The sequence below is a fragment of the Mustela erminea genome, chromosome 19, assembly GCF_009829155.1.
Source record: "Mustela erminea isolate mMusErm1 chromosome 19, mMusErm1.Pri, whole genome shotgun sequence".
NCBI lineage: Eukaryota > Metazoa > Chordata > Mammalia > Carnivora > Mustelidae > Mustela > Mustela erminea.
Window position 1 is genome coordinate 14239589 of NC_045632.1, and position 21369 is coordinate 14260957.

Consider the following 21369-nt stretch of genomic DNA (forward strand, 5'->3'; position numbering starts at 1 on the left):
TCAGAAAAGAGGGAGCAAGGGTAGCTCAGTTGTTAAGCCTCTGCCTTCGGCTCAGGTCATGATCCGAGGGTCCTGGGATTGAGCCCCACATCGGGCTCTCTGCCCGGCGGATGGGATGCCTGCTTCTCCCTCTCCCAACTCCCCCTGCTTATATTCCCTCTCTCGCTGTGTCTCTCTCTGTCAGATAAATTTTAAAAATCTTTAAAAAAAAGGGAGTGCAAAAACCATCCTCTAACCTATCCCATGCTAGAGGTGTCAAGAAGCAACTCTTCACCCTGAAAGCCTGGGTCCTGTCCTTCCAGCAGAGACCAGGGTCCAGGGATGAGGGAAGCCCCTTTGCACAGAAGGTGCCTGTGTCTGAACCCAGGAGGGATCACAGTTAGTGACTGTTCTTGTGCACCGTGGGCTCAGGCCAAGAACAGGATGTAGGATTGGTGTAGGGGGTATGGGGGCAGGGGTCTGGGGAAAGTGACATGCACAGGCATTAGGTGTCCCCTCAGGGCCCCGCAGAATCAGAGAGATTAGGGAGATAATGATGAGAAGACAGATCTCCCCGTTCCTGGGAGGATTGTTTTCTCGCCCTCGAGGGGGACCGTGCATCAGTTTCTTGTGGCTGCCATAAGAAATTACCATACCCTGGGTAGCTTAATACAAGAAGAAGTTTGTTCTACCACCGTTCTGGCAGCCAGAAATCCAAAATAAAGTATTGGCAGGACCACATTCCCTCCAGAGACTCTGGGAGAGATTCTGTTCCTTTCCTCTTCCGGCATTTGGTGGCGGACGGCATTCCTTGGCTTGTAGCTGAGTCACTCCAAACTCTGCCTCTGTTTTCACGTGGCCTTTTCCTCTGTGTGCCCTTTGTGTGTCTTCTCTTCCGTTTCTTATAAGGACACTTCTTATCGAATTGAGGACTCACACAGATACCCCGGGATGATTTCATCCCAAGATTCGTTGTATCATCAAAGAAACTTTTTCCAAATACGGTCGCATTCATGGGTTCTGGGGTTTAGGACATGAACATATATTTGGGGGGGGGGGTCAGCATTCAATCCACTACAGCCAGCCTGACCCTCTTGGTCCAATCCCAGATGGGAGTAGGGGTGCTGTTCAGAGCTGCACACATGGGGCTTCCCCTAAACTGCAATGAGTCCCCCTGAGTCTAGGCTTCCCCTGCAGTCTAAAGTACAGGGGGGGAGTTGGAGAGGCAAGAGGGAGGTCCCCAGAGAAATCGGCCAGACAGTCTCACACATGGACCCCCAAAGACCACCAGCCACCCCACATAAAGTCAAGCTTTTAGAAAAAGAAGGACTTTCTAAATATCACATGCAATGTGGGACCCTTGTGTAAATTCTGACCAGAGAAAAATGACATGAAATATTCCTGGGGTCAAGCAAGAAAAGTAAAAATCATAAACTTTGAGTCATCCAAAATGAACACTTTTTTTTTTTAAAGATTTTATTTATTTGGCAGAGATCACAAGTCGGCAGAGATACAGGCCGAGAGAGAGGAGGAAGCAGGCTCCCCGCTGAGCAGACAGCCCAGTGCAGGGCTCAGTCCCAGGACCCTGGGATCATGACCTGAGCCAAAGGCAGAGGCTTTAACTCACTAAACCACACAGACACCCCAAAGTGAACACTTTTGTGCTTCAGAGGACTTCGTCACAAAAGTGAAAAAACCCGCCGAACAGGTGAAAAAATTTTGCCAACCATGTATCAGATATGGGACTCATATCTACAATACACAAAGACATACACAACTCAATCAAAATTTTTTTCATATTAAAAATCAGCAAAGGAGGGGCACCTGGGTGACTCAGTGGGTTAAAGCCTCTGCCTTCGGCTCAGGTCATGACCCGGGGTCCTGGGATCGAGCCTTACATAGGGCTCTGCTCAGCAGGGAGCTTGCTTCCTCCTCTCTCTCGGCCTGTATCTCTGCCTACTTGTGATCTCTGTCTGTCAAATAAATAAATAAAATCTTTTAAAACATAAGAATAAAACTTTATATATTTTAAACATACCCTTTCAGCAAGTCTGGGGCATATCCCTATCGCTCTATTACCAATGACCACAGACTTGTGGGGAAGTTTGAACATGGACAGGGTATTTGATGTTAGGAAATTATGATTCTGTCAGGTGTCGCCAGTGGCATGAGGGGAACTGCTCATCTTCGAAAAGAGGCAGCTGGGAGCATTCAGGGCAAAGTGTGGTGACGTCTGTAATTAAGCTGTAAATGTTCCAGAAAAAAACTAATAGATGATAGATGGATAGAGACAGAGAGATGACAAATAAGACCCAAAAATGATGACAGTTTTATCTCTGTGTGGTTATGTGACTGATTTTCTTTCTGTTTGTATGTTACACGTTTTTCAAAATTAAGATAAATATTTTCCCCTCTGTAAACAGTGACATCAGGCAAATGTATGTCTATATCCTATTGAGAGAGGAAAACAGATTGAATGGGAATTCCCAATTTAAGTAAACTCTGGGGAGGGCGCCTGGGTAGCTCTGTCCATTGAGCATCCCACACTTCATCTCAGCTCAGGTCTCCAGCTCAGGGTCATTAGTTCAAGCCCTACACTGGGCTCCACACAGGGCCAAAGGAAAAAACTCTGGGGATATCAGATGCCAAACTCCTAGCTCATTAAATGTAAGCTCTCCAAGAGCCAGAGTACCTGAGGCCCTGACTGCTGAGATCCACGCCCAGCCTGGCAATGGCCCCTTCCCCAGGCAGTTGCCCCGGCCTCTTGTGTTTACGACAGAATGTCTCCTGAAGTCAGTGTGATTTCCCTCGTTGAGGGTGAAGTGAAAACATCTGTGCATTTGCAAACTGTTGGAGTTGGGGCCGCTGGGGCTGGCGTTCCTCCAGGTCTCTAGGAAGTCCTGTGCCTTAGTTCACGCTGCTTCTCATATCCTGGGGACAAAGGCCAGCTACAAGGCCACCTGAGGCCATCTGAAGGGTCTGGGCCATCAGGCCCCCTCCTGCTGTGGACACCAACTCAGGAGGTAGGCAAATTGGAAACGTGTGTTTGGAGGATGGAGCCAGATAGGGGAAGAGATTGGAAGATTTGAAAAGATGGCCAAGGGGCGCCTGGGTGGCTCAGTGGATTGAAGCCTCTGCCTTCGGCTCAGGTCATGATCCCAGGGTCCTGGGATTGAGCCCCGCATCGGGCTCTCTACTCGGCGGGGAGCCTGCTTCCCTTCCTCTCTCTCTGCTTGCCTGTCTGTCTTGTGATCTCTGTCAAATAAATAAATAAAATCTTTAAAAAAAAAAAAATGATGGCCAAGATGGACAGCGCATGCAAGATGACAGCTCAGCTACTAACAGGCAGGTCATCTCAGTAAAATCTGTACCGAAAAAGCAAAGAGGCGAGGAGAACTTTGATTCAAAGCCAATGCAACATGTGAGGACGACTGAACTCAGCCCTCCTAAAGCACAGCTGGAGAGATTTTTAATTAAGGAGAGGGACTTAGAGGCCATCTGCTGGCTGATCAGCTTCACTTGAAAGAGCTTTTATGTCTCCGCTTGAAAGGTGACCCTCGGAGGTTAGGCTCCTGCTTTCCTTCAGAGCCTGGGAGGTAAGGGTGCTGTCTGCAGGAGGATTACATTTTGCAGGGATGAACTCCAGAGGCATTCCCCGGATCCTAAGACTGACAGGAGGCTTTTTAAAAGAATTTTTAAAGATTTTATTTATTTGAGAGAGAGAGAGAGAGAGCATGGGGGGAGGGGCTGAGGGAGAGGGAGCAACAGACTCCCTGTTGAGCAGGGGGCTCAACTTGGGGCTCCATGCCAGGACCCCAGGTTCATGACCTGGGCTGAGGGCAGCTGCTTAAGAGACGGAACCACCCAGGCGCCCCTTTTCAGGAGGCATAGATAACATCTCAAAAGGGACAGAGAAAGAATCTGCAATTAGAAATGGTAATTCTGGGGGCTGGGGGGTGCTGGGTGGCCTCTAGCTTGTAACCACTTGAAACTGCTTTCTGCACAGCAGGAGGGAAACTCAGCTCCCTCTCTGATAAAGACCCGGTTTGCTTTGCTTCCCCACAGTCTCCCCGGTCTCCCGGCAGTAGAAGACCTGCACAACAGGTAAGAGACGGCCAGTGGCCGGAACCTCTCAGAACACTGTGCTTGCTGGCGTTTTCCATGGAGACACAGTTTCTCTCTACGGTCACTTCCCTTTGCTCAAAGCTCACCCCCAAGGCAGACTGTTCTTTTGTTTGTTTGTTTTAAGATTTATCTATTTATTTGAGAGAGGGAGAGGAGGGTGGGGGTGCGGGTGCACAGGGAGAAGGAGAGAGAACTTCCAGCAGACTCCCCACTCCCCACTGAGCGTGGAGCCCAACCTTGTGGGGCTTGATCCCAGGACCCTGAGATCATGACCTGAGCTGAAATCAAGAGTCAGACCCTTACCCAACTGAGCCCTTCCGGGAGCGCCCCCACACCCTGCCCTGGGGCAAAACTATTCTTGATCCTGAAGCATGGCTAGTCTTACTAGCTTGGGCCTGATTATTTATGCAGGTATGGAAGGGCCGCATACCCCTGACATAGATTGCTCTGAAGCAGGTTTTCTTAGGGACGCTAATAGCCTCTTTCCTTTAAAAAGCCTCTCCCCTCAAATTTTGTCTGCATCTCTATAACTCTTTTCTCCTGGTCCCCAAAATACCCATCCAGTTGACCTTAGCTCAGTTGACCCAGTTGACCTTGGGCCACATGTGATCCAATGGGCATCAGTCTCAACTGGGACATTGGAATCAGAGCCCTGATGATCTCACCGATGTTTCCAGTTATGTCCTATTAACGAAGGAGAATCTTACTGACCCTGTCATGCCGCTCTCGCAGAGTGAGCTTTCTCTCCCTAGTGCCCCCGCCAGTCTCCCCTCAGTGTCTCCCATCCCTTTCCGCCCAAGAGCAACCCAGACCCTGTAGCAATGAAGCCATCCCCTCAGCCCTCATGGTGTCCCCCCCCACAGCCCTCATGGTGCCCTCAGCCTGGACACAGCTGCAGAGAGAGCCCAGAGTATACCCAGAGGGAGAGGGACTCTGCCTCTGCACGCTCCTGCGGTGTCTTTCTCCTTCCCTGGGTGCTGGGGTCTGACTTCCAACACCCTCCCGCACCCCCACAGCGGATCTCCCAGGAGCTGTAGACCTGGCAGAAGTTGGCAGAGGAAGGCCAGTTTGGGATGGAGCCTGAACCCCTTAATTCCCCTGCACCCCTCCCCTAGTCTTAGAAAACTCCCCTGGACAGAAAGCAGCAGGTTGTTTTTTGTTGTGGTGGTGGTTTTTTTAAGATTTTATTTATTTATTTGACAGAGATCACAAGTAGGCAGAGAGGCAGGCAGAGAGAGAGAAGGAAGCAGGCTCCCCACGGAGCAGAGCCCTATGTGGGGCTCGATCCCAGGACTCTGGGATCATGACCCGAGCCAAAGGCAGAGGCTTAACCCACTGAGCCACCCAGGCTCCCTTAAGGAGGAAATGCTCACAGATAGGGACTCAGCACCTCTTCCACCAACATCTCCTATCTCTGGGAACACCCTCATTCCCAACAAGAAAGTGGTTTTTTTTCGTGTGTGGGGTTTTTTTTGTTTGGTTGTTTTTTTTTTCATGGACCTTGAGAGCTTGTTTGTAGCGGGGAACACAGCTACTCCTGTATACCCTTGACTGTAGAACAGTCCTCCTCTTTTGGGGAAGGTCATCTTCTTGGGCCGGAGCGCGAAGCTTCGGGAAGGAGGCACACAGAGCAGTAAGGGAGGAAGGGGACACCTGTGTAGCCAGCCAGCTCAGCCGAATCAACTCTGGTGATCAATGGGGTGACAGATGTCGCAGCCAGATCACCTCCACATCCTTTTTTTTTTTTTTCCCCAACTAAAAAGTGTTTTTTTTTTTTTAAAAAACACTTTTGATCCCAGGGTCCTGGGATCAAGCCCCGCATCAGGCTCCCTGCTCGGTGGGGGGGGGGGGGGGGGGTCTGCTTCTCCCTCTCCCACTCTCCCTGCTTGTGTTCCTTCCCTCGCTGTATCTCTCTCTGTCAAATAAGTAAATAAAATTTTAAATAAAAAAGCTTTCATGACGAATGGCAGACATGTAAGCGTGTGTTTGTCTTCCCGGGGAGTAATAATTCCACGAATGTCCAAATGTCTGCCCTGAAGAGATGTCTCCCCTCAGGCTGGCGCCCTCCGCCTGCTGACGTGGGCCTCTTTTCTGCAAACGTAGACCCCGGGAATGGTTGCAGGTGCAGCAGGCTTCTCCTCGGCCGCCATCCTCAGATACGACACATTTGCAACACATCTGGGAACAGCTGGGAACCCCCACCACCCCTCTGCTCACACCCACATTTCATTTTCAAACCTCTCAAATAGTGCTGTGCAGAAATACAGCGGGAGAGCCTAACGTAATTTTAAATTTTCTAGCAGTCCTATTTAAAAATGGAAAAAGGGGCACCTGGCCAGCTCAGTTGGTTAAGTGTCTGACTTTTGATTTTGGCTCTGATCATGGTCTCAGGGTCCTGGGATTGAGCTGCACCTGAGACTCCCTGCTCAACAGGGGGTCTGCTTGTCCCTCTCCCTCTGCCTCCCACCCCACCCCCCCTTGCTCTCCACTCACTCCCGCTCGCGCGCTCTCTCTCTCTCTCTCTAAGAAGGGGGACTGGGGAGTTGTTTAATGGGTCCAGCTTCAGGCTTACAAGATGAAGAGTTCTGGAGATGGATGGTGGTGATGGTTGTGCACAGTGTGGATGGGTCTAATACCACTGAACTGTACACTTATAAATGGCAAAAATGGCAAATTTTATTATATATATTTTACCATGTTAAAAAATTTTCAGATACTCAGGTGAAATTCATTTTAGTAATATTTTTATTTATCCCATTATGCAGGAAATACTAGCATTCCAACAAAAGTTTTAGATTATCAAACTGTTCTATATTCTTTTTATCACACTAAGCCTTTGGAATGTGCTCTGTGGTTCCACCCGAGGCAGTGGCCACCATGCTGGGTGGCCTTGGTCACCTATAGGTGACCCTCTCTGCAAAGACCCACAGGTCCCCTGCAACTCACTTGCAGTTCCTTGGCAAGTACACCTGTAGAGAGCTCACCAGCCAGCCCCTCCGTCAGGATGGGGACAGGCAGCTTCCCAGGGTGCATCTGCTCTGGTTGATTTCTGAGCCCCCTGGCAGGTCAGGTAGATCTAACTGCAAATGCTCTGTCCTTTGCATAAATTTGCATCTCATTCATGTGTCACTCAGAAGCAGGGCCTCAGATGGTCATCTCGAAGTCAGGGGGCTGGTGGTGCAGGGCTGAGCCGAAGGCCCCCAGGTGTCCCTCCTCCTGCTTCCCCTCAGGCTCTTCCTCCTCCTCCTCCTCTTCTTCCTCGATGAGGCTCTCCTCCTCCAGGAAGGTGAAGAGTTCCTCCCGAAGCGCCCCCATCTCCAGCCCCAGACTGCACAGCCGGCCCAGCAGCTGGAGGTCCACTTGGCGGAGGCGCTCCTGCCCGTGGGAAGGTGGAGTCATGGGCATCCCACCCCGCAGGGGGCGGGGGTGGCGCATGGCGTCAGGGTGCCCCCCACTCCCAATGCGCTCAAGTCCTGGCCAAGATTCTTTGCTTGACCAAACTTGAGCTAAGCTCCTAAACCTTCTCCTGGGCCCATCTGTGCACTTCCTTGTAAAATCCCATTTTACCAACAATCTTCCATCCTCCATGTCTGATCACCCCTGATATCTGATCTGTTTCCTCACCACCCTCCACCCCCCCCAGGCCCCATCCCTGACCAGGCCCCACCTCATGTCCCTGGCCTGCCTCCAGCAAGAGCCCTGAGCGTCCATTAAGCCAGATGTCCTGCTTAGTGATTTCCCATCTGCTGACCCCTGCCATCTTCCATAGAAATCCCCACTTGCCCCTGCTGTGCTCAGAGCTGAGCCCATCTCTCTGCACCAGCCCCCCGACCCCGCTGCAGTGGCCCTTACACCTACAGTTTCACTAGCTAGGTGCCATAAGTAAGCTTCTCTTTAATAATCCGGGCCCGCAGCACAGCAGGATCCTCGCCGGGCCCAGACCTTGACTGCCCCCAGCTTCTCCCAGATGTTCTCTATCTCTGCCTGTGTCTCCCTCACTTTGTCTCTCCCTTTCTAGTCCCTCACTGGCTCTGCCTCTCTGTGCCTCCCTTACGGTCTCTCTCTGCCCTGCCTTGTCTGTCTCTCCTTCTCTGTCTCTGTCTTTCCATATCCCCTTCTGCCACTATTTCTCTGCCCCTGCCTTTGACTGTCTCTCTCGGTCTCAGATTTAATCAGAGTCTCTGGTGTTACTCTCAACCTCTTTCTCTGTCTCCCCTCTGTGTGTCTCTGTCCCTGTCTCTCTACTCCTTGCTCTTACTCTTGGATCTTGGATCTATGTCTCTGTCTCTCTCTGCTTGTTTCTCTTTTCTTGTCTCTGAACTGATGTCCTTCAGTCTCTGGCCCTTTGCAATTCCATACGTTCCCATTCACACACCCATTCTCTCCCCCCACCCCCACCTGTGCCCCATCTCCTGCCCATCTGAACCCCTTACTCACCAGCTCCTCCCAGATCCACAGCACACACTCCCTGGCACCTGCAGTGTCTGCCCTTGGGGACAGGAGGGTCTGGCCAGCTCTCCCCACCGGGGGGACCTCCCTCAGGACCCGGGGAGGGGGGCCCAGCCCCGGGGGCACCAGTCCCGCCTGCCTCAGTTGCCCCCACAGCTCCATAGTCTCTGAACAGTGGCTGCCAGGAGCAGAAAATGGCAAGATCCAGAATGACCCAGTCCCTGAGGAGCCCGTGAGGGAAGTGGGGAGCAAAGGGCATGAGGGGGTGCATGGATCAGCATTTCAAAGTCCATTCTCTGGTGAGAACTGACAGCCTCATGAGGATTTTCTTCCTTCTAAAGTCTAACTTCAACTCTGCTCACAAGAGTCTAGCCATGGCCCCTCCCTTGACCATTCTCAGGCCTAACCCCTCGAGGGGACTGGGTGTCTGTGGATGCCTGGCCTCATGTGTCCCGCCCTCTCCTGGGCCCCCTGCACCCCCTCCTCAGCCTCCATTCTTCCTTCCTCTGCACTCTAGCTGGCCCCAGCTTAAAGTTTGTTTTTTTAATTCATTTGAGAAAAAGAGCACAAGCAGGGGGAGCAGGAGAGGGAGAACCAGACTCCCTGCTGAGCTAGGAGCCTATGTGGGGCTTGACCCCAGGATTTGGGAGATCATGACCTGAGCTGAAGGCAGACACTTAACCATCTGAGCCACCCAGGCGCCCCACAGCTGGCCCAACTTAGACCTTGTCTTCTGTACTTGGGCCACCCAAAAGCTTCCTGATTAGTGCACCCGAGGAGCCACGATCCCTCAGCTGTGGTACCTCATGGTCCAGCTACTGATACACACAGTTGAACAGCCATTTCTGCGGAGTCCTGACCTGCCCACACATACCATCACTGTCAGCGCAGGCCCTGCCACAGAAAAGACTGGGTTGTCGGCCTCCCTCCACATCCAGAAGCCACCACTGCCTCAGGCCTTGACTTATTGCCCCTTCCCTGTATCACTCTTGCACCTACCATCACATCTCCTACTGACTGACACCCTGCCTCCATCTAACAGGGCCTTTGTCATGGCCCTGGGCCCATCCTGATCACCCACAGCTATCCCCCCAGCTCCTGATTCTTCACTTGATCACCTCTTCCTTTTCCCATATAGAGGAACAAATTCACAAGTTCCAAGGATTAGGGCATGAATTTTGTGTGTGTGTTGGGGGTGGGGGTGATCCACTATTCAATCCACCACACCTGCTTTTCAAACCTATCACTTTCCTTGTCTCCCTAGTCTCCCTGTCTCCTAAGTGGCATCCCCATCCTTTTAGTTTGTGGAGTTATTGGCTCAACCTTCAAAGTAGACTCAACTTGAGCACTTCTCCCCAGTTCCTATTACCCCATCTCTGCTCCTGTCTCCATTCATCTCTTGCCTGGACTGCTGCAGTAGCCTCTTTGCTGGTCCCCACTTCCACCTTGCTTCCTAAGGTCTGTTCTCCACCTGGCAGAAATGATTTTTTTTTTTTTTAAGATATTACTGAATTGGGCACCTGGGTGGCTCAGTTGGTTGGGCGGTGGCCTTTGGCTAGGGTCATGATCCTGGAGTCCCAGGATCCAGTCCCGCATCAGGCTGCCTGCTCCGTGGGAAGTCTGTTTCTCCCTCTGACCTATCCCCTCTCATGCTCTCTCTCTCTCTCTCTCTCAAATAATCTTTTAAAGAAAATATTTTATTTAATTGACAGAGAGAGAGACAGAGCGCACAAGCAGAGGGAGAGGGAGAAACAGGCTCCCAACCCAGCAGAGAGCCCGATGCTGGGCTCAAACCCAGGACACTGGGATCGTAACCTGAGACAAAGATAGACACTTAACTGAGCCACCCAGGCGCCCCAAAATTATGTTTAAAAAAACATAAATCAGAGGCGCCTGGGTGGCTCATTTTGCTAATTCCCTGACTCTTCAGATCATAGTCTCAGGGTCGTGAATACAGTGGGAGGGAGGGTACTCTAACAGGAAGGGCTGACTGTTCTCTCCCAGGGAAAGGCTGCAGAGTCTCACTGGGAATGACGCTCGGAGCAATCGCTCAACTAGTAAACAGTGCGGGTGCCTTTAAGAGGAGAGTTGGAAAACGGACGGGGCGTGGCCACAGGGAAAGAACTCTCGAAGCGAACCGAGTGGGTGGACTACAAAAACCGGCCCCTTCCGGTTTTGTAATTCTAGCAAGATGGCGGCACCCAGGGCGGTAAGTGACCGGAGCTCCTAGAGCCCCAAAATTAAAGTCTGCTCTGCTGCCTCCGCCTTCAGAGCTTCTGTCAAGACCCAGGGAGCAAGGGGCAAAAGGGAGCAGGAGGCCTCCCCTGTCAGCTCATGCTGGGAACACTGACATGCGACCTTGGCAGTCGAGACCGATTGGGGCAGGTCGCAGACGGCCTGGGCGCTTTAGAGCGGACGCGGGGTGGGGACTTGGCAGAGCGAAACCAATGGGGAAGCAGAGTGCGGGTACCGAAGATGGCGCACCCAGCCAATCAGAAGGAGGGACCCAATTGGGGGGGGGGCGCTGGGCGTGGGGGGCGGGGCGTGAAACAGAATCTGCAGGGGAAGAGGGTCTTGGGTGAGTTTTAGTGGAGAAGCTGGAGTTTGAGGTCCAAGGGTAGGAGACAAAGGATATAGGTGAGAGGAGCTCATGGGGAAATTATTCATTTTTATGGAAAACCAAAGGGAAGTTGGAGGTGAGGGACAGGAACCAAAAGATGAATATGAGAGTTCCAAGGTAAAGACCTAGGGGAAGTTAAGGGCAGAATTTGTGATATTCGTGGAGAGAATTTAGGAGGAAAGACCTAAAGTCAAGGAATAGATTTAGGGGAAGTTAGGGTGAGAACTTGGGCAATTTTGAGGAGAAAGTAAGGATTTGGGCAAATTACTGAGAAAATTTGGTTGAAGCAGAAAAAGAAATTGGAGCAGGCTAAGAGAAGACTGAAGGGAGACTGAAGGAAGCATTTGGGGGCTTTAACTGATTTGGAGATAAATTAAGGCGGATTTGGAGATAAATTAAGATATTTGGGTGTTAAGACATGAGTCATTCAGGAAGACTCCAGGGAAACTTGGACAAAATTAAGGGGGTAGCTTGTGGGAAATTAGGAGGTCAGGTAATAGAGGTATTAAAAATAAGGGTTTGAGAAAAGATCAGAGGAGAATTGGGAAGACCAAGAATGTTTGGCCAAAGCAAAGAGAGAATTTAGGGTTCATTAGGGAAGGAACTTGGGGAAATTTGGGGGATCTCAAAAGCAGAATTTGGAAATCCAGAAAGAATTTTGTCAGCCAGGAAGAAGCAGTGGGGAGGAGGGGAGGTTCAGAGGTTCATGAACCAGGAACAGGGGGATCTGGCTCTGACCCTCACAGCAGGCTCCAGGCTCAGCCTCTCCTTTCCTGTTCTCCCCAGCCCCTGCACCTGATGGCGCCAGTATGGAACCGGGGTACCAGGGGCATCCATGGCCTAAGCAAGGCTGTGGCCCCAGAGGGCAGTCAGAGGAAGGGGAGGTCCCTGCTCCAGTTCCTGGCTGACCACTTCTATGACGTGCAGGCCCTCAGGGAGTACCTGCTCCGAAAGCAGGTATTGAAGGTGCACCAGAAAAATCGGTGAGAACTCTTGGTGGGCAAGACCCTGCTGCTGGGGCCTTACCAGGCAGAGCTCAGATCCTGCGCCTGCAGTCTCTATACCAGGCCCTCGGAGTTGCATCCTTTCCAGCCACGCCCTTCCCAGGGGCTCCAGCTCATAAGTAGCCCGCTGTCCACCACCTTAGAGGGCACTCTGGTACCTCAAACCTAACATGGCTAATGGCTAATGGCAAAGCCTTGCTTTCCTCCTGAGAAAGTCTGCTCACCCCCGAGTCTTCCCCATCCCAGGAAACAGCAGCACTGTCCCCAGTTACTCAAGCCAAATTCTAAGGAGCCTTCCCTGATTCTTCTTTTCTATCTTCCACATCCAGTCCATTAACACCAGACCATCCCAGATGTGCCAGTTGTTACCTCCTGTCTGTAGCCTGTTCTGAGCCCCTTCATTTTATGGTTGGTTGAGCGCAGTAATCTGAACTGGTCACCTTTTGCCCTCTCCAGTCTGTTACAGTCTATAAATCATCTAAAGGAACTCTTAAAACAGGGTGCCTGGGTGGCTCGGTCAGTTAAGTGTCTGCCTCCAGCTCAGGTCAGAATCCCAGGATCCTGGGATTGAGTCCCATGTCCAGCTCCTTAGCTCCTTGCTAAGTGGGGAGCCTGCTTCTCCCTCTCCCTCTGCCTGCTACTCCCCTTACTTGCGCTCTCTCTCCATCAAATGAATACATAAAATCTAAAAAAAAAAATTTTTTTTTAAACCACTAAAATAGAAAAACACCACTTTGCTTAAAACCCTCAAATAGTTTCCCATTGCAGCCATTTGGTTGCTAGAATAAAAGCCAGACTCCAAAGCCTAAAAGCTGAGCTTTGTGATGCCTACCAGGGATTCCCTTTACCCCCACCAGCATGGCATCCTCAGTGCTGTTTGTCCTGCCGTTCTAAGTTGAGCCTCTGAGTGTATCCACCAGCTCTTCCCTTGGCCTGGCAGGCTCCTGCCGTGAGCTTTGAATTTCTTCCCACCAAAGCTCTGCTCAGATGTCACCTCCTGCAAGAAGCTACTATTTTTTTTAATGTTTTATTTATTCAACAGAAAGAGCACAAGTAGGCAGAGGGGCAGGCAGACGCTCGATCCCAGAGTCATGACCTGAGCCTAAGGCAGGTGCTTGACTGAGCCACCCAGGCACCCCAAGAAGGTATTTCTTAACACCCAAACTGAAGTAGCCTTCTCCATCCCCACCCTTGCCCCAAGCCACTCCCCAGTCAGTCCCTCTGTTATTTCCAGCAAGGAGCTGCTGCTGCAGTTTGCTCTTAACTTCCGGGTGGGCCACCCGATTCCTTTCGTAACTTTAACCACACAGAGCGTGGACCGCTGTCTGCCTTGGTGCCGGTCCTTAACGGACACTCAATAAATATCCGCAGTCTGTCTCGGTGGGTCAGTCTGTCTGGCTCGCTCCTTGTGCTGTGAACTCTGACCCTCGTGGGGGGTGGGGGCATGACAGCATGACACCGGGGTGCAGTGCTAAACCTCAGCCACCGTTCTCTCCACAGGCCCTTCACCCACATCAAGGAGCGCTTTGGTCCCCACGCCGCGGGTGCCTATTTCATCCTGAAGCAGGGCGGCGCAGTCAAGTATGAGGGCTAAAGCGTCAGCGTGGGGTCGGGGAGGCTGTGGAGCACTGAGCCAGAGGCCCTTGGGACTTTTCATGAACCTTGGGCTCTGTCCCTGCTGGCTCCGCTCAGACCTTGTTCCTGAGCTCCTGCTCTGTCACTTGTAAAACAGGGCGGTGGTTGTATGAACCTGCAAGGTTTTCTGGAAAGACTCAAGAGACTTACTGCCATGAAGTGTGTGGCACAGACCCGATACAGCCTAGGAGTTCAGTAAACATTGCTGTTCCTTTTCCTTCCTTTCTCCTCCTTCCCTCCCTCCTCCTCTGTTTTTTCCTCCCCTTTTTCCTCTTCTCTGGAAAATGTAGCTCATGCACCCACCTACCCCTCGCTTGGCTCCAGTTAAAATGTTCTCCTGGTCTGAGCACCTTCCTCCGGCATGTTCCTCAGAAACAGTGCACACATCCGAGTGGGTCTCAACTTCTGGCAGTCAGTGAAGATTCTGGCATTCTCGCCTTTTTCTCTGATGTTAACCGAGTTTTTCTGACCCACAGTAAAAATGGCCAAACGGGGGTGGCTGGGTGGCTCAGTCCATTGAGCGTTCAACTCTTAACCTCAGGGTTGTGAATTCAGGCCACGTGTCAGGCTCCATACTAGACGCAGTGCCTACTTAGAAAAGTGGGGGAGGGGGAGGCCAAACATCGCATCTCTCATGGGAATGTCCGGGGCCCAGGGAGACCAGACATGGAAGGCCTTTAGTGCAGGGCCTGCTGTGCAGCAAGTGCACCAGACCCCGTGTGACCAGGTCCTCACATGGGGCTGGGAGCATCCTCCGGAAGCTGGAGGCCTGGGGAGGCAGGGTGCCCTGGTCACTGCCCATCTCCTTCCAGGTTTCAGGGCAAGGAATGGATCCGGCCAAACACCCGCGGCCGCTTCTCTCTTGACTTCCTGACGTTCCCAGAGGTGCCTGTAGAGGCAGTCGATGCCAGCGGCAGTGCCATCAACTACCACGGCCTGGACAACCTCCGTGAGTGGGCCGGAGATGGGCAGGCTGGTGCGTTTGCCCTTCCGTGCAGGGCTCCAGAAAGGATCTCAGTGGCCTCCCCTGCTTTGCAGTGGCCCTGAAGGAGCTCCAGTCCCTGTGGCTGCGGCACTGCCCCCACGTGGATGACTGGTGTCTCAGCCGCCTCCACCCGCTGGCCAACTCATTGCAGGAACTCTCGCTGGCCGGTTGTCCCCGAATCTCTGAACGGGGCCTTGCCTGCCTCCACCACCTCCAGTGAGACCTCAGCTCAGGCTGGGCCCCAAGCTGGGAGGCAGGGGGGGAAGCACCCGACACAGATCCGGGAGAGCGGGGAGCGGGCGGTCCCTGTAGCCCTGCCTCCACAAGCAGCCTGGAGCAAGTGTGGGGTCCACACACAGGAGTCATCACGGTGAATCTGGGGCATGGTGGGGGGAAGCACTCCTGGTTTTTCTTTTTAATGAAAACTCAATGACGCTGACACTGTTGCGAACAGGGGGAACCAGAGTGTGGTCTAATTCCCATGGGGGAGGTCTGTACTTGGCCAGCTCTCTCTAACATCTGGGTAGCTAAGGACTCTGATTTTAAAGAGCTCAGGCTCCAGGGCTGAAGCCAGGGCTGGTGCACCCCCCTCCATGCCCTTCCCCCTGCAGAGGCCCACCCTCCTCACAGAGGCCTCACCCCTTGCTGCCTCCTCTCAGGAACCTCCGCAGGCTGGACATCTCCGACCTCCCTGCCGTGTCCAACCCGGGCCTCACGCAGATCCTGGTGGAAGAGATGTTGCCCAACTGTGAGGTTCTGGGGGCTGACTGGACCCAGGGCCTCAGGTTGGGGCCAGAGGAGCAGTCTCGGGACACAGCCAGCCCCATCCCTGCCTAGCCCTCGGCCTGCCCCCCGTCAAGCTGGGCATCAGTGGGGCCCCGTGGAGGGGCTGACAGTTCTCAGAGGTGGGGTGCGGGCTGGGGGGACTGGCCCTGCCAGGTCAGGGGAGAGCGTGCTGCGGGCGTACTTACTTCCCATCTCGGGGACTCTGGCTCGCTGCACTCTGGGCTGAAAGGTCACAGCTCCTGTCATCCTTCTGGCAGCTCTTTCCACAGGCTTCACTGGGTTCCAGCAGCCTCCCAGGCCCAGGGGAGATGAGCAGCCCTAGGGGAGCCACACTCTATGCCTCCTCCGGCCCTGTGACTTCCCCACACCTCCTCTCTCGATTCCCCCACACCCAGTTCCTGCCATGTCGGGAAACCCTGCTCTTGACTTGTCCCAAGCGTCTTCTCAGCGTAGCCTTGTTTGAAGATGTTACTGCTCCCTGCCAGGACCCCCTCTGACACAGGGGTGCCACCAGCCCGGTTCCCTGTGGAACACCGCTCAGCTCTCCGCCAGCTCGCCATCCCTGGACTCCACTTGCTGACGCCTGGCGTGCCCCACGGCCTCCAGTGTTGCCACTTACCCACTCACTGACTCCGCTCCAAATCCAGCTTTCCTGTTTGCTCTGTGAAAACAGACCATGGGCCTTTGAAACCGTTTTCCTAGGCCGAGTGACGTGCTGAAGTTTGTCGGTAGAGGGCGCCTGAGAGAGGACAGGAGAAAGGCCTTTGCTTTCGTGTGGGAGCTCTGCGTGCTCCCGGCTGAGCTCTCAAGCCTCCCCAGCAGGTGGTTCCTGAGGTGCCACCCCCAGCAGTCTTAGAGAGCCCCCGCCACTGAGGCACCTCCCTGCGAAGGGCTCTCCCTGCAACCCAGAACAGGGACTTCCAGGAAATGCTGAGACACCTTATCTGTGAGTCCCTGATTTTAGTTCGCTGTTAAACGTCAACAAATTCTTGACATTAAACTTGACCTGTTCGAGTTACTGGCGGTTTTTCTCTCCTGACGCGATCCACACGGATCCAGCACTGGCCTCTGGAGTGTTCCAGGAGACAGACTCACAAAGACAGGATTGGGGTCGGTCTACCTCTGGCCAGGGGTTGGCCGTTGGCCGGGGTGCCCGCTGAGGCACGTGCCTGGGAGCCCTGTGGCTGCTGCACCTGACTGCTGTGCCAGTAACGCCAGTTCTAAAGATAGGTGCTGGAAGCTTCCGCGAAGTGCCCTTGAGCACCCACAGACAAGGACAGGGTCAGGGCTGTTGGCTCAGCTCAGGCTGCCTTCTTCGAGGGGGAGAGCTTCTGTGCTGCCCCCAAGATCCCTTGAAGCACTAAAAACACGGCATTTAAGTTTGCAGATTGCTGAGTGGTAGTGGTTGAATCTGCAGTCTTGATAAGTTTCTCACGTGCAGGTGAGGGTGCCGCCTAGTACAGAGGGTCCCTGAAATTTGTGATGGGGTCCCCTGGTTGGACCTTGTGGAAACATGATCTTGGACCCCCTAGTCACTCGAGTGTCTGTGCCCAGTGGCTGAGGAGAGCAGGAGCCTGCCTGTGCTGGGAACGCTGTGCTCCCCTCCCCTGGGCCGATGCCCTTCCTCAGACTCACCACAAGCACCCCTGCTCTCACCAGACCCCCGGAGGCCCCGGCTTCCATCTCTGCAGGCTCCGGGGCACAGCCGCCCCACAAGGACCCAGAGGGGCCAGCCTCTACACCAGAGCAATGGCAAGATTTGCAAACAGTCAGAACCCCGGGGGTGGTGGGGGAGCTCCACTCTAAGGGATTTAGACCAGTGAGGGCCGAGTTCACGGTCCAGGGTACTTACGTGAGGGAACGAGGGAGCTAGCCAGTGCGGCTGGACGGCTCTAGTGGCTTTTTCAGGTTGCTGACTACAACGTGGACTCAAGCGTGGCTTCCAGTTCCTGAGACAAGGAGCTGAGCCACCCTGGCAGAATCCAGAGGGGGCACCCAGAGCTCAGCGAGGTCAGTGCTGGACCGAGTGGCTCCCGAGGGAGATGCACTTCCACCCCCAACTGTTCCACAAGAAGGCACCTCTTGGGTCCTTCACAATGATGGGCTGTCCCTGTTCCAGTTGCCCGGTGGTTTCACCTCCTGATTGGACCCAGGCTGATGCCCATAGCAACCCAACCTGCACCCTGAGATTTCCAACCACCCCCCAGAGGAGCAGTGTCGGCACCCCTGGGAGAAGTGAGAGGAGCCAGGTGAGCTCCAGGGTGGAAGCAGGAGGGGGAGGCTGGGAGACCCCTCCCGGGTGCTGAGGGTCCCACCCCGGGCCCCTAGCCGGCTCTGCCCCCTCACTTCTGGTGCATTAACACCCAACACACACACTGCACGCTCTTCCTCCAGCTGCTCCCATGGGCTCCATCACTCAGACTCGGGGGTTGGAAGTCAGCTCTGGACAGATAAATGAGCTGCTGCTGACAGACAAGGTACCAAGGATGAGATGGTCCAGACAGTCCTCCCAACCCAGGATGGAGCGAAGGGGGTCAGGCCCGGCTCAGTGGGGCCCCTGGTCCCACCCCAAGGTACCAAGAGGTCAGGGATAAGGAGGTACCGCCTGCCCACCTCCCCAAACAGCTGATACCACCCCAGCAGGATGGGGGCAGGGATGCAGATACCTGACACACCCTCTCTAACATCCTCTCCTGTCCCAGAGGCCCAGATGGGCTGGGGTTCGGGGAGGCCGGGGAAGGGATGGATCCCCACCCCCAGGCAAACACCAGGCACCAAAGGGGGCAGAGGGGGTGGGGGGGTCAGTTCAGCTTGAGGCCCCCTCCAGCTTGGCACCGCCCTCCCCCACCCCTTCCATCTTGTCCCCTCCTGCTCTACCCTGGCTCTGGCTCCACAGACGCCCTTCTCAGTCCCACCCCACAGGTCGCCCATCTGCCTCTAACTTCTCTCTCCTCCGGGAAGGGGCACGGGCACAGGCACGGGCATTGCCCCAACTCCACACCACTCCTCTCCCTCTCTCCCTGCAGCCCTCTCTTCCCCCTCCGTCCCTCCTCTCCCTTCCCCTGCCTGCCCCAGAGGTCTCCCCCAACCCTGTCCATCTCTCCTCTCCACCAGCCCCTTCCCCACCCCCACCCTGACTGCCACGGCCACGACCAGCTCTGGCACTGCCCACCCATCCCCTCAGCACATTCACCACCGCCTCCTCAGCGTGGCGCCAGCCCGGCTCCCCCTCCCGCCCCCCCCAACCTCCCCGCCCAGCTCTGCCACTTTAGGACTCTGCCTGTCCCTGGGCCACCTCACCATACTGCCCACCCCAGAATTGGGCCTGGCCCCTCAGCCTCACCCTCCCTCAGACTCTCCCAGGCCCCTGGCTCTCCCTGCCACGCCTCACTGGGTCCCCCATCTGTGTCTCTGGCCACCCCTGCACCTTTCCGCTGTCTCACCAAAAAACCAGCCCCAACACGCCAGAGCCCCATCCCTCAGGTCGGCCTCCTGGCCTCCTCTCCCATCCCCTCCCGTCCCGGCCCTCCTCCCTCGGCCCCGCCCCAGCCCCTCCCGGCCCCTGGGGCCCTGGCAGCCTCCCTCCCCGCCCCTCCCCGCCCCTCCGGACTGGCTGGGCTGGGCTCCGACTACGGCACCGCCGCTCGGCCGGGGCAGAAGGGAGGGAGCGAGGGAGGGCCTGACCGGAGGCCCCCGGACGCCGCGCGGGCGGGAGCTGGACCCAGAGGTAAAGAGGAGGGAGCAGGTCCCTGGCCCCCTTTCCCTGGGGTGAGGATTGTTGGGAGGACGGAGGCTGGGCTCTAGAAGGTGAAAGGATGGACCCTACAATTCTGACTCCCGGTGAGGAGATGAACGGGGGCTGGAATGGCCAAGGCCCTGGTCCCTGGGGTGGGGCTGCGGAATAGGTCCGTGGAATGGGCTGGGCCGGGCAGAAGGAGCAGCAAGTCGGAAGAACTAAACAGTGTTCCGAGCTCCAGGAATAGGGAAGAGCTGGGTCCTGGGCAGGGAGCCAGTTTAGGGGCTGGGGCTGAGAGAAGCGGTTACAGGGGCCAGCAGGGACTGCTGGCGCCCATCCCTGCACCCCAAAGGCCTCTGTGGCTCCTTTGCAGCTCCCGTGGCCACCCCTTCCCTGGGCTGGGTCATGCGCTGCCCCAAGTGCCTTCTCTGCCTGTCAGCGCTGCTCACGCTCCTGGGCCTCAAGGTGTACATCGAGTGGACATCCGAATCTCGGCTCAGCAAAGCCTACCAGGGACCCCAAGACACCCGACCAGGCCCCACACCTGCCAGCCCTGAGCCCACCCTGCCGGCTAACCTCTCTGCCCGTCTGGGCCACACTGGCCCGCTGCCCTCGGCTTACTGGAACCAGCAGCAGTGGCGGTTGGGGTCCCTGCCCGGTGGGGACAGTGCAGAGGCAGGGGGCTGCCAGGCTTGGGGGGCCGCCGCGGCTGCCGAAATCCCAGACTTCAAGTCCTACCCTAAGAGCCTCCGCCGCTTCCTGCTGTCGGCGGCCTGCCGGAGCTTCCCACCCTGGCGGCCTGGGAGTGGCAGTGGCCAAGTGGCCAGCTGCTCAGGCACCGATGTCCCCTACCTGCTGCTGGCTGTGAAGTCGGAACCGGGGCGCTTTGCGGAACGGCAGGCCGTGAGGGAGACATGGGGCGGCCCGGCTCCAGGAGTCCGGCTGCTCTTCCTGCTGGGGTCTCCCGAGGGTGAGGGGGGGCCTGACCTGAGCTCACTGGTGGCCTGGGAGAGCCGCCGCTACGGTGACCTGCTGCTCTGGGACTTCCTCGACGTCCCCTTCAATCGGACACTCAAAGACTTGCTGCTGCTGGCCTGGCTGGGCGAGCACTGCCCGGGCGTCAGCTTCGTGCTACAGGCTCCAGATGATGCCTTTGTGCGCACACCCGCCCTCCTGGAGCACCTGCGGGGCCTGCCGCCCAGCTGGGCCCGAGGCCTCTACCTGGGGGAGGTCTTCACCCAGGCCAAGCCCCTCCGGAAGCCTAGAGGGCCCTTCTATGTGCCCCAATCCTTCTTTAAAGGTCACTACCCAGCCTATGCAAGTGGGGGTGGCTATGTTATCGCCGGGCGCCTGGCCCCCTGGCTGCTGCAGGCGGCGGCCCGTGTGGCCCCCTTCCCCTTCGACGACGTCTACACTGGCCTGTGCTTCCGTGCCCTGGGCCTGGCCCCCAGGGATCACAAAGGCTTCCGCACAGCCTGGCCAGCAGACCAAACAGCCGACCCCTGCACCTTCCGGGACTTGCTGTTGGTGCAGCCCCTCAGCCCCCAAAACAGCATTCGGCTCTGGAAGCAGCTGCAGGACCCCCAGTTCCAGTGCTGAGCTGTGGGGGTGCTGGGGAGAGGAAGGAGGGCGGACCTGGACATCACCTCTCCCGGGCCTCCGTGGGAGAGAGAAACCCTAGAATTGTGACTGCCTGAGCCCCTCCTTGGTCCTCCCAGGCAAGGGGGCTGGGCAGCAGGAGGTGACAGACTGTTTTTATCTACTTCTTATTTTTGAAAAATATGCACCCCCACCCCCCACTCTGAGACCCGGAGTCATCTTTGTGCCCGCCCGTGGGGCCCCGGAGGAGTTGACAGAGTGAGTGCAGCTGTACCCGCCTTCACAGTGGACACCCTCCCCCCACTTACTGGGTAGGGCCAGCTCTGGTGACCTCCTAGTCACTTTGCTCAACAGCAGCCTTGTCCCACCTAAGGGAGAACAGGAGACTGACTTGGGAGGAAACCCCTTCCCCGCCACCATCCTCCAGCTTGCTAGAGTTTCCGGGGGAAGT

The 21369-nt window shown here is 55.4% G+C and overlaps 3 protein-coding genes and 1 long non-coding RNA gene across 12 annotated transcripts; 2 read left to right on the forward strand and 2 right to left on the reverse strand.

The window, feature by feature from the left end:
• Positions 1 to 6831: 6831 nt before the first annotated feature.
• Positions 6832 to 9026, reverse strand: ERICH4 (glutamate rich 4). Its single transcript, XM_032325327.1, has 2 exons — positions 8542 to 9026; positions 6832 to 7479 (listed from the first exon to the last, which is right to left on the reverse strand). The coding sequence occupies exons 1-2, from the start codon at positions 8713 to 8715 to the stop codon at positions 7249 to 7251; spliced, it is 405 nt and encodes a 134-aa protein (XP_032181218.1). The 5' UTR covers positions 8716 to 9026; the 3' UTR covers positions 6832 to 7248.
• Positions 9027 to 10661: 1635 nt separating this feature from the next.
• DMAC2 (distal membrane arm assembly complex 2) lies at positions 10662 to 16601 on the forward strand. 9 transcript variants are annotated; one of them, XM_032323536.1, is made up of 7 exons: positions 10662 to 10762; positions 11960 to 12156; positions 13678 to 13758; positions 14625 to 14761; positions 14851 to 15013; positions 15457 to 15702; positions 15841 to 16601. In XM_032323536.1, exons 1-6 carry the CDS (start codon positions 10745 to 10747, stop codon positions 15632 to 15634), a joined length of 774 nt encoding a protein of 257 aa, XP_032179427.1. In that variant the 5' UTR covers positions 10662 to 10744; the 3' UTR covers positions 15635 to 15702; positions 15841 to 16601. The 9 variants fall into 9 exon arrangements, with proteins under 9 accessions (XP_032179427.1, XP_032179426.1, XP_032179428.1 ...); XM_032323531.1 differs by lacking the exon at positions 10662 to 10762 and adding an exon at positions 11211 to 11290; XM_032323534.1 differs by lacking the exons at positions 10662 to 10762; positions 14851 to 15013 and adding an exon at positions 11211 to 11290.
• Positions 15182 to 15858, reverse strand: LOC116578917. The gene is made up of 2 exons (XR_004281089.1): positions 15769 to 15858; positions 15182 to 15520 (listed from the first exon to the last, which is right to left on the reverse strand). It is a non-coding gene; the product is annotated as an uncharacterized LOC116578917 (long non-coding RNA).
• A 2604-nt stretch (positions 16602 to 19205) lies between the features above and the next one.
• On the forward strand, positions 19206 to 21124 carry B3GNT8 (UDP-GlcNAc:betaGal beta-1,3-N-acetylglucosaminyltransferase 8). Its single transcript, XM_032323540.1, has 2 exons — positions 19206 to 19310; positions 19693 to 21124. The coding sequence occupies exon 2, from the start codon at positions 19725 to 19727 to the stop codon at positions 20916 to 20918; it is 1194 nt and encodes a 397-aa protein (XP_032179431.1). The 5' UTR covers positions 19206 to 19310; positions 19693 to 19724; the 3' UTR covers positions 20919 to 21124.
• Positions 21125 to 21369: the final 245 nt, after the last annotated feature.

What these genes read in the sequence shown, in the direction of transcription:
- DMAC2 (XM_032323530.1), top strand. Translation starts at nt 11,225, where the DNA reads ATGGAAAACCAAAGGGAAGTTGGAGGTGAGGGACAGGAACCAAAAGAT. An exon ending in AAGCAGGGCGGCGCAGTCAA is followed by an intron (nt 13,759 to 14,624) that starts GTATGAGGGCTA and finishes ATCTCCTTCCAG; the next exon opens with GTTTCAGGGCAAGGAATGGA. An exon ending in CCACGGCCTGGACAACCTCC is followed by an intron (nt 14,762 to 15,456) that starts GTGAGTGGGCCG and finishes GCCTCCTCTCAG; the next exon opens with GAACCTCCGCAGGCTGGACA.
- B3GNT8 (XM_032323540.1), top strand. Translation starts at nt 19,725, where the DNA reads ATGCGCTGCCCCAAGTGCCTTCTCTGCCTGTCAGCGCTGCTCACGCTC.
- ERICH4 (XM_032325327.1), bottom strand. Translation starts at nt 8,715, where the DNA reads ATGGAGCTGTGGGGGCAACTGAGGCAGGCGGGACTGGTGCCCCCGGGG. An exon ending in TGTGGATCTGGGAGGAGCTG is followed by an intron (nt 7,480 to 8,541) that starts GTGAGTAAGGGG and finishes TCCCACGGGCAG; the next exon opens with GAGCGCCTCCGCCAAGTGGA.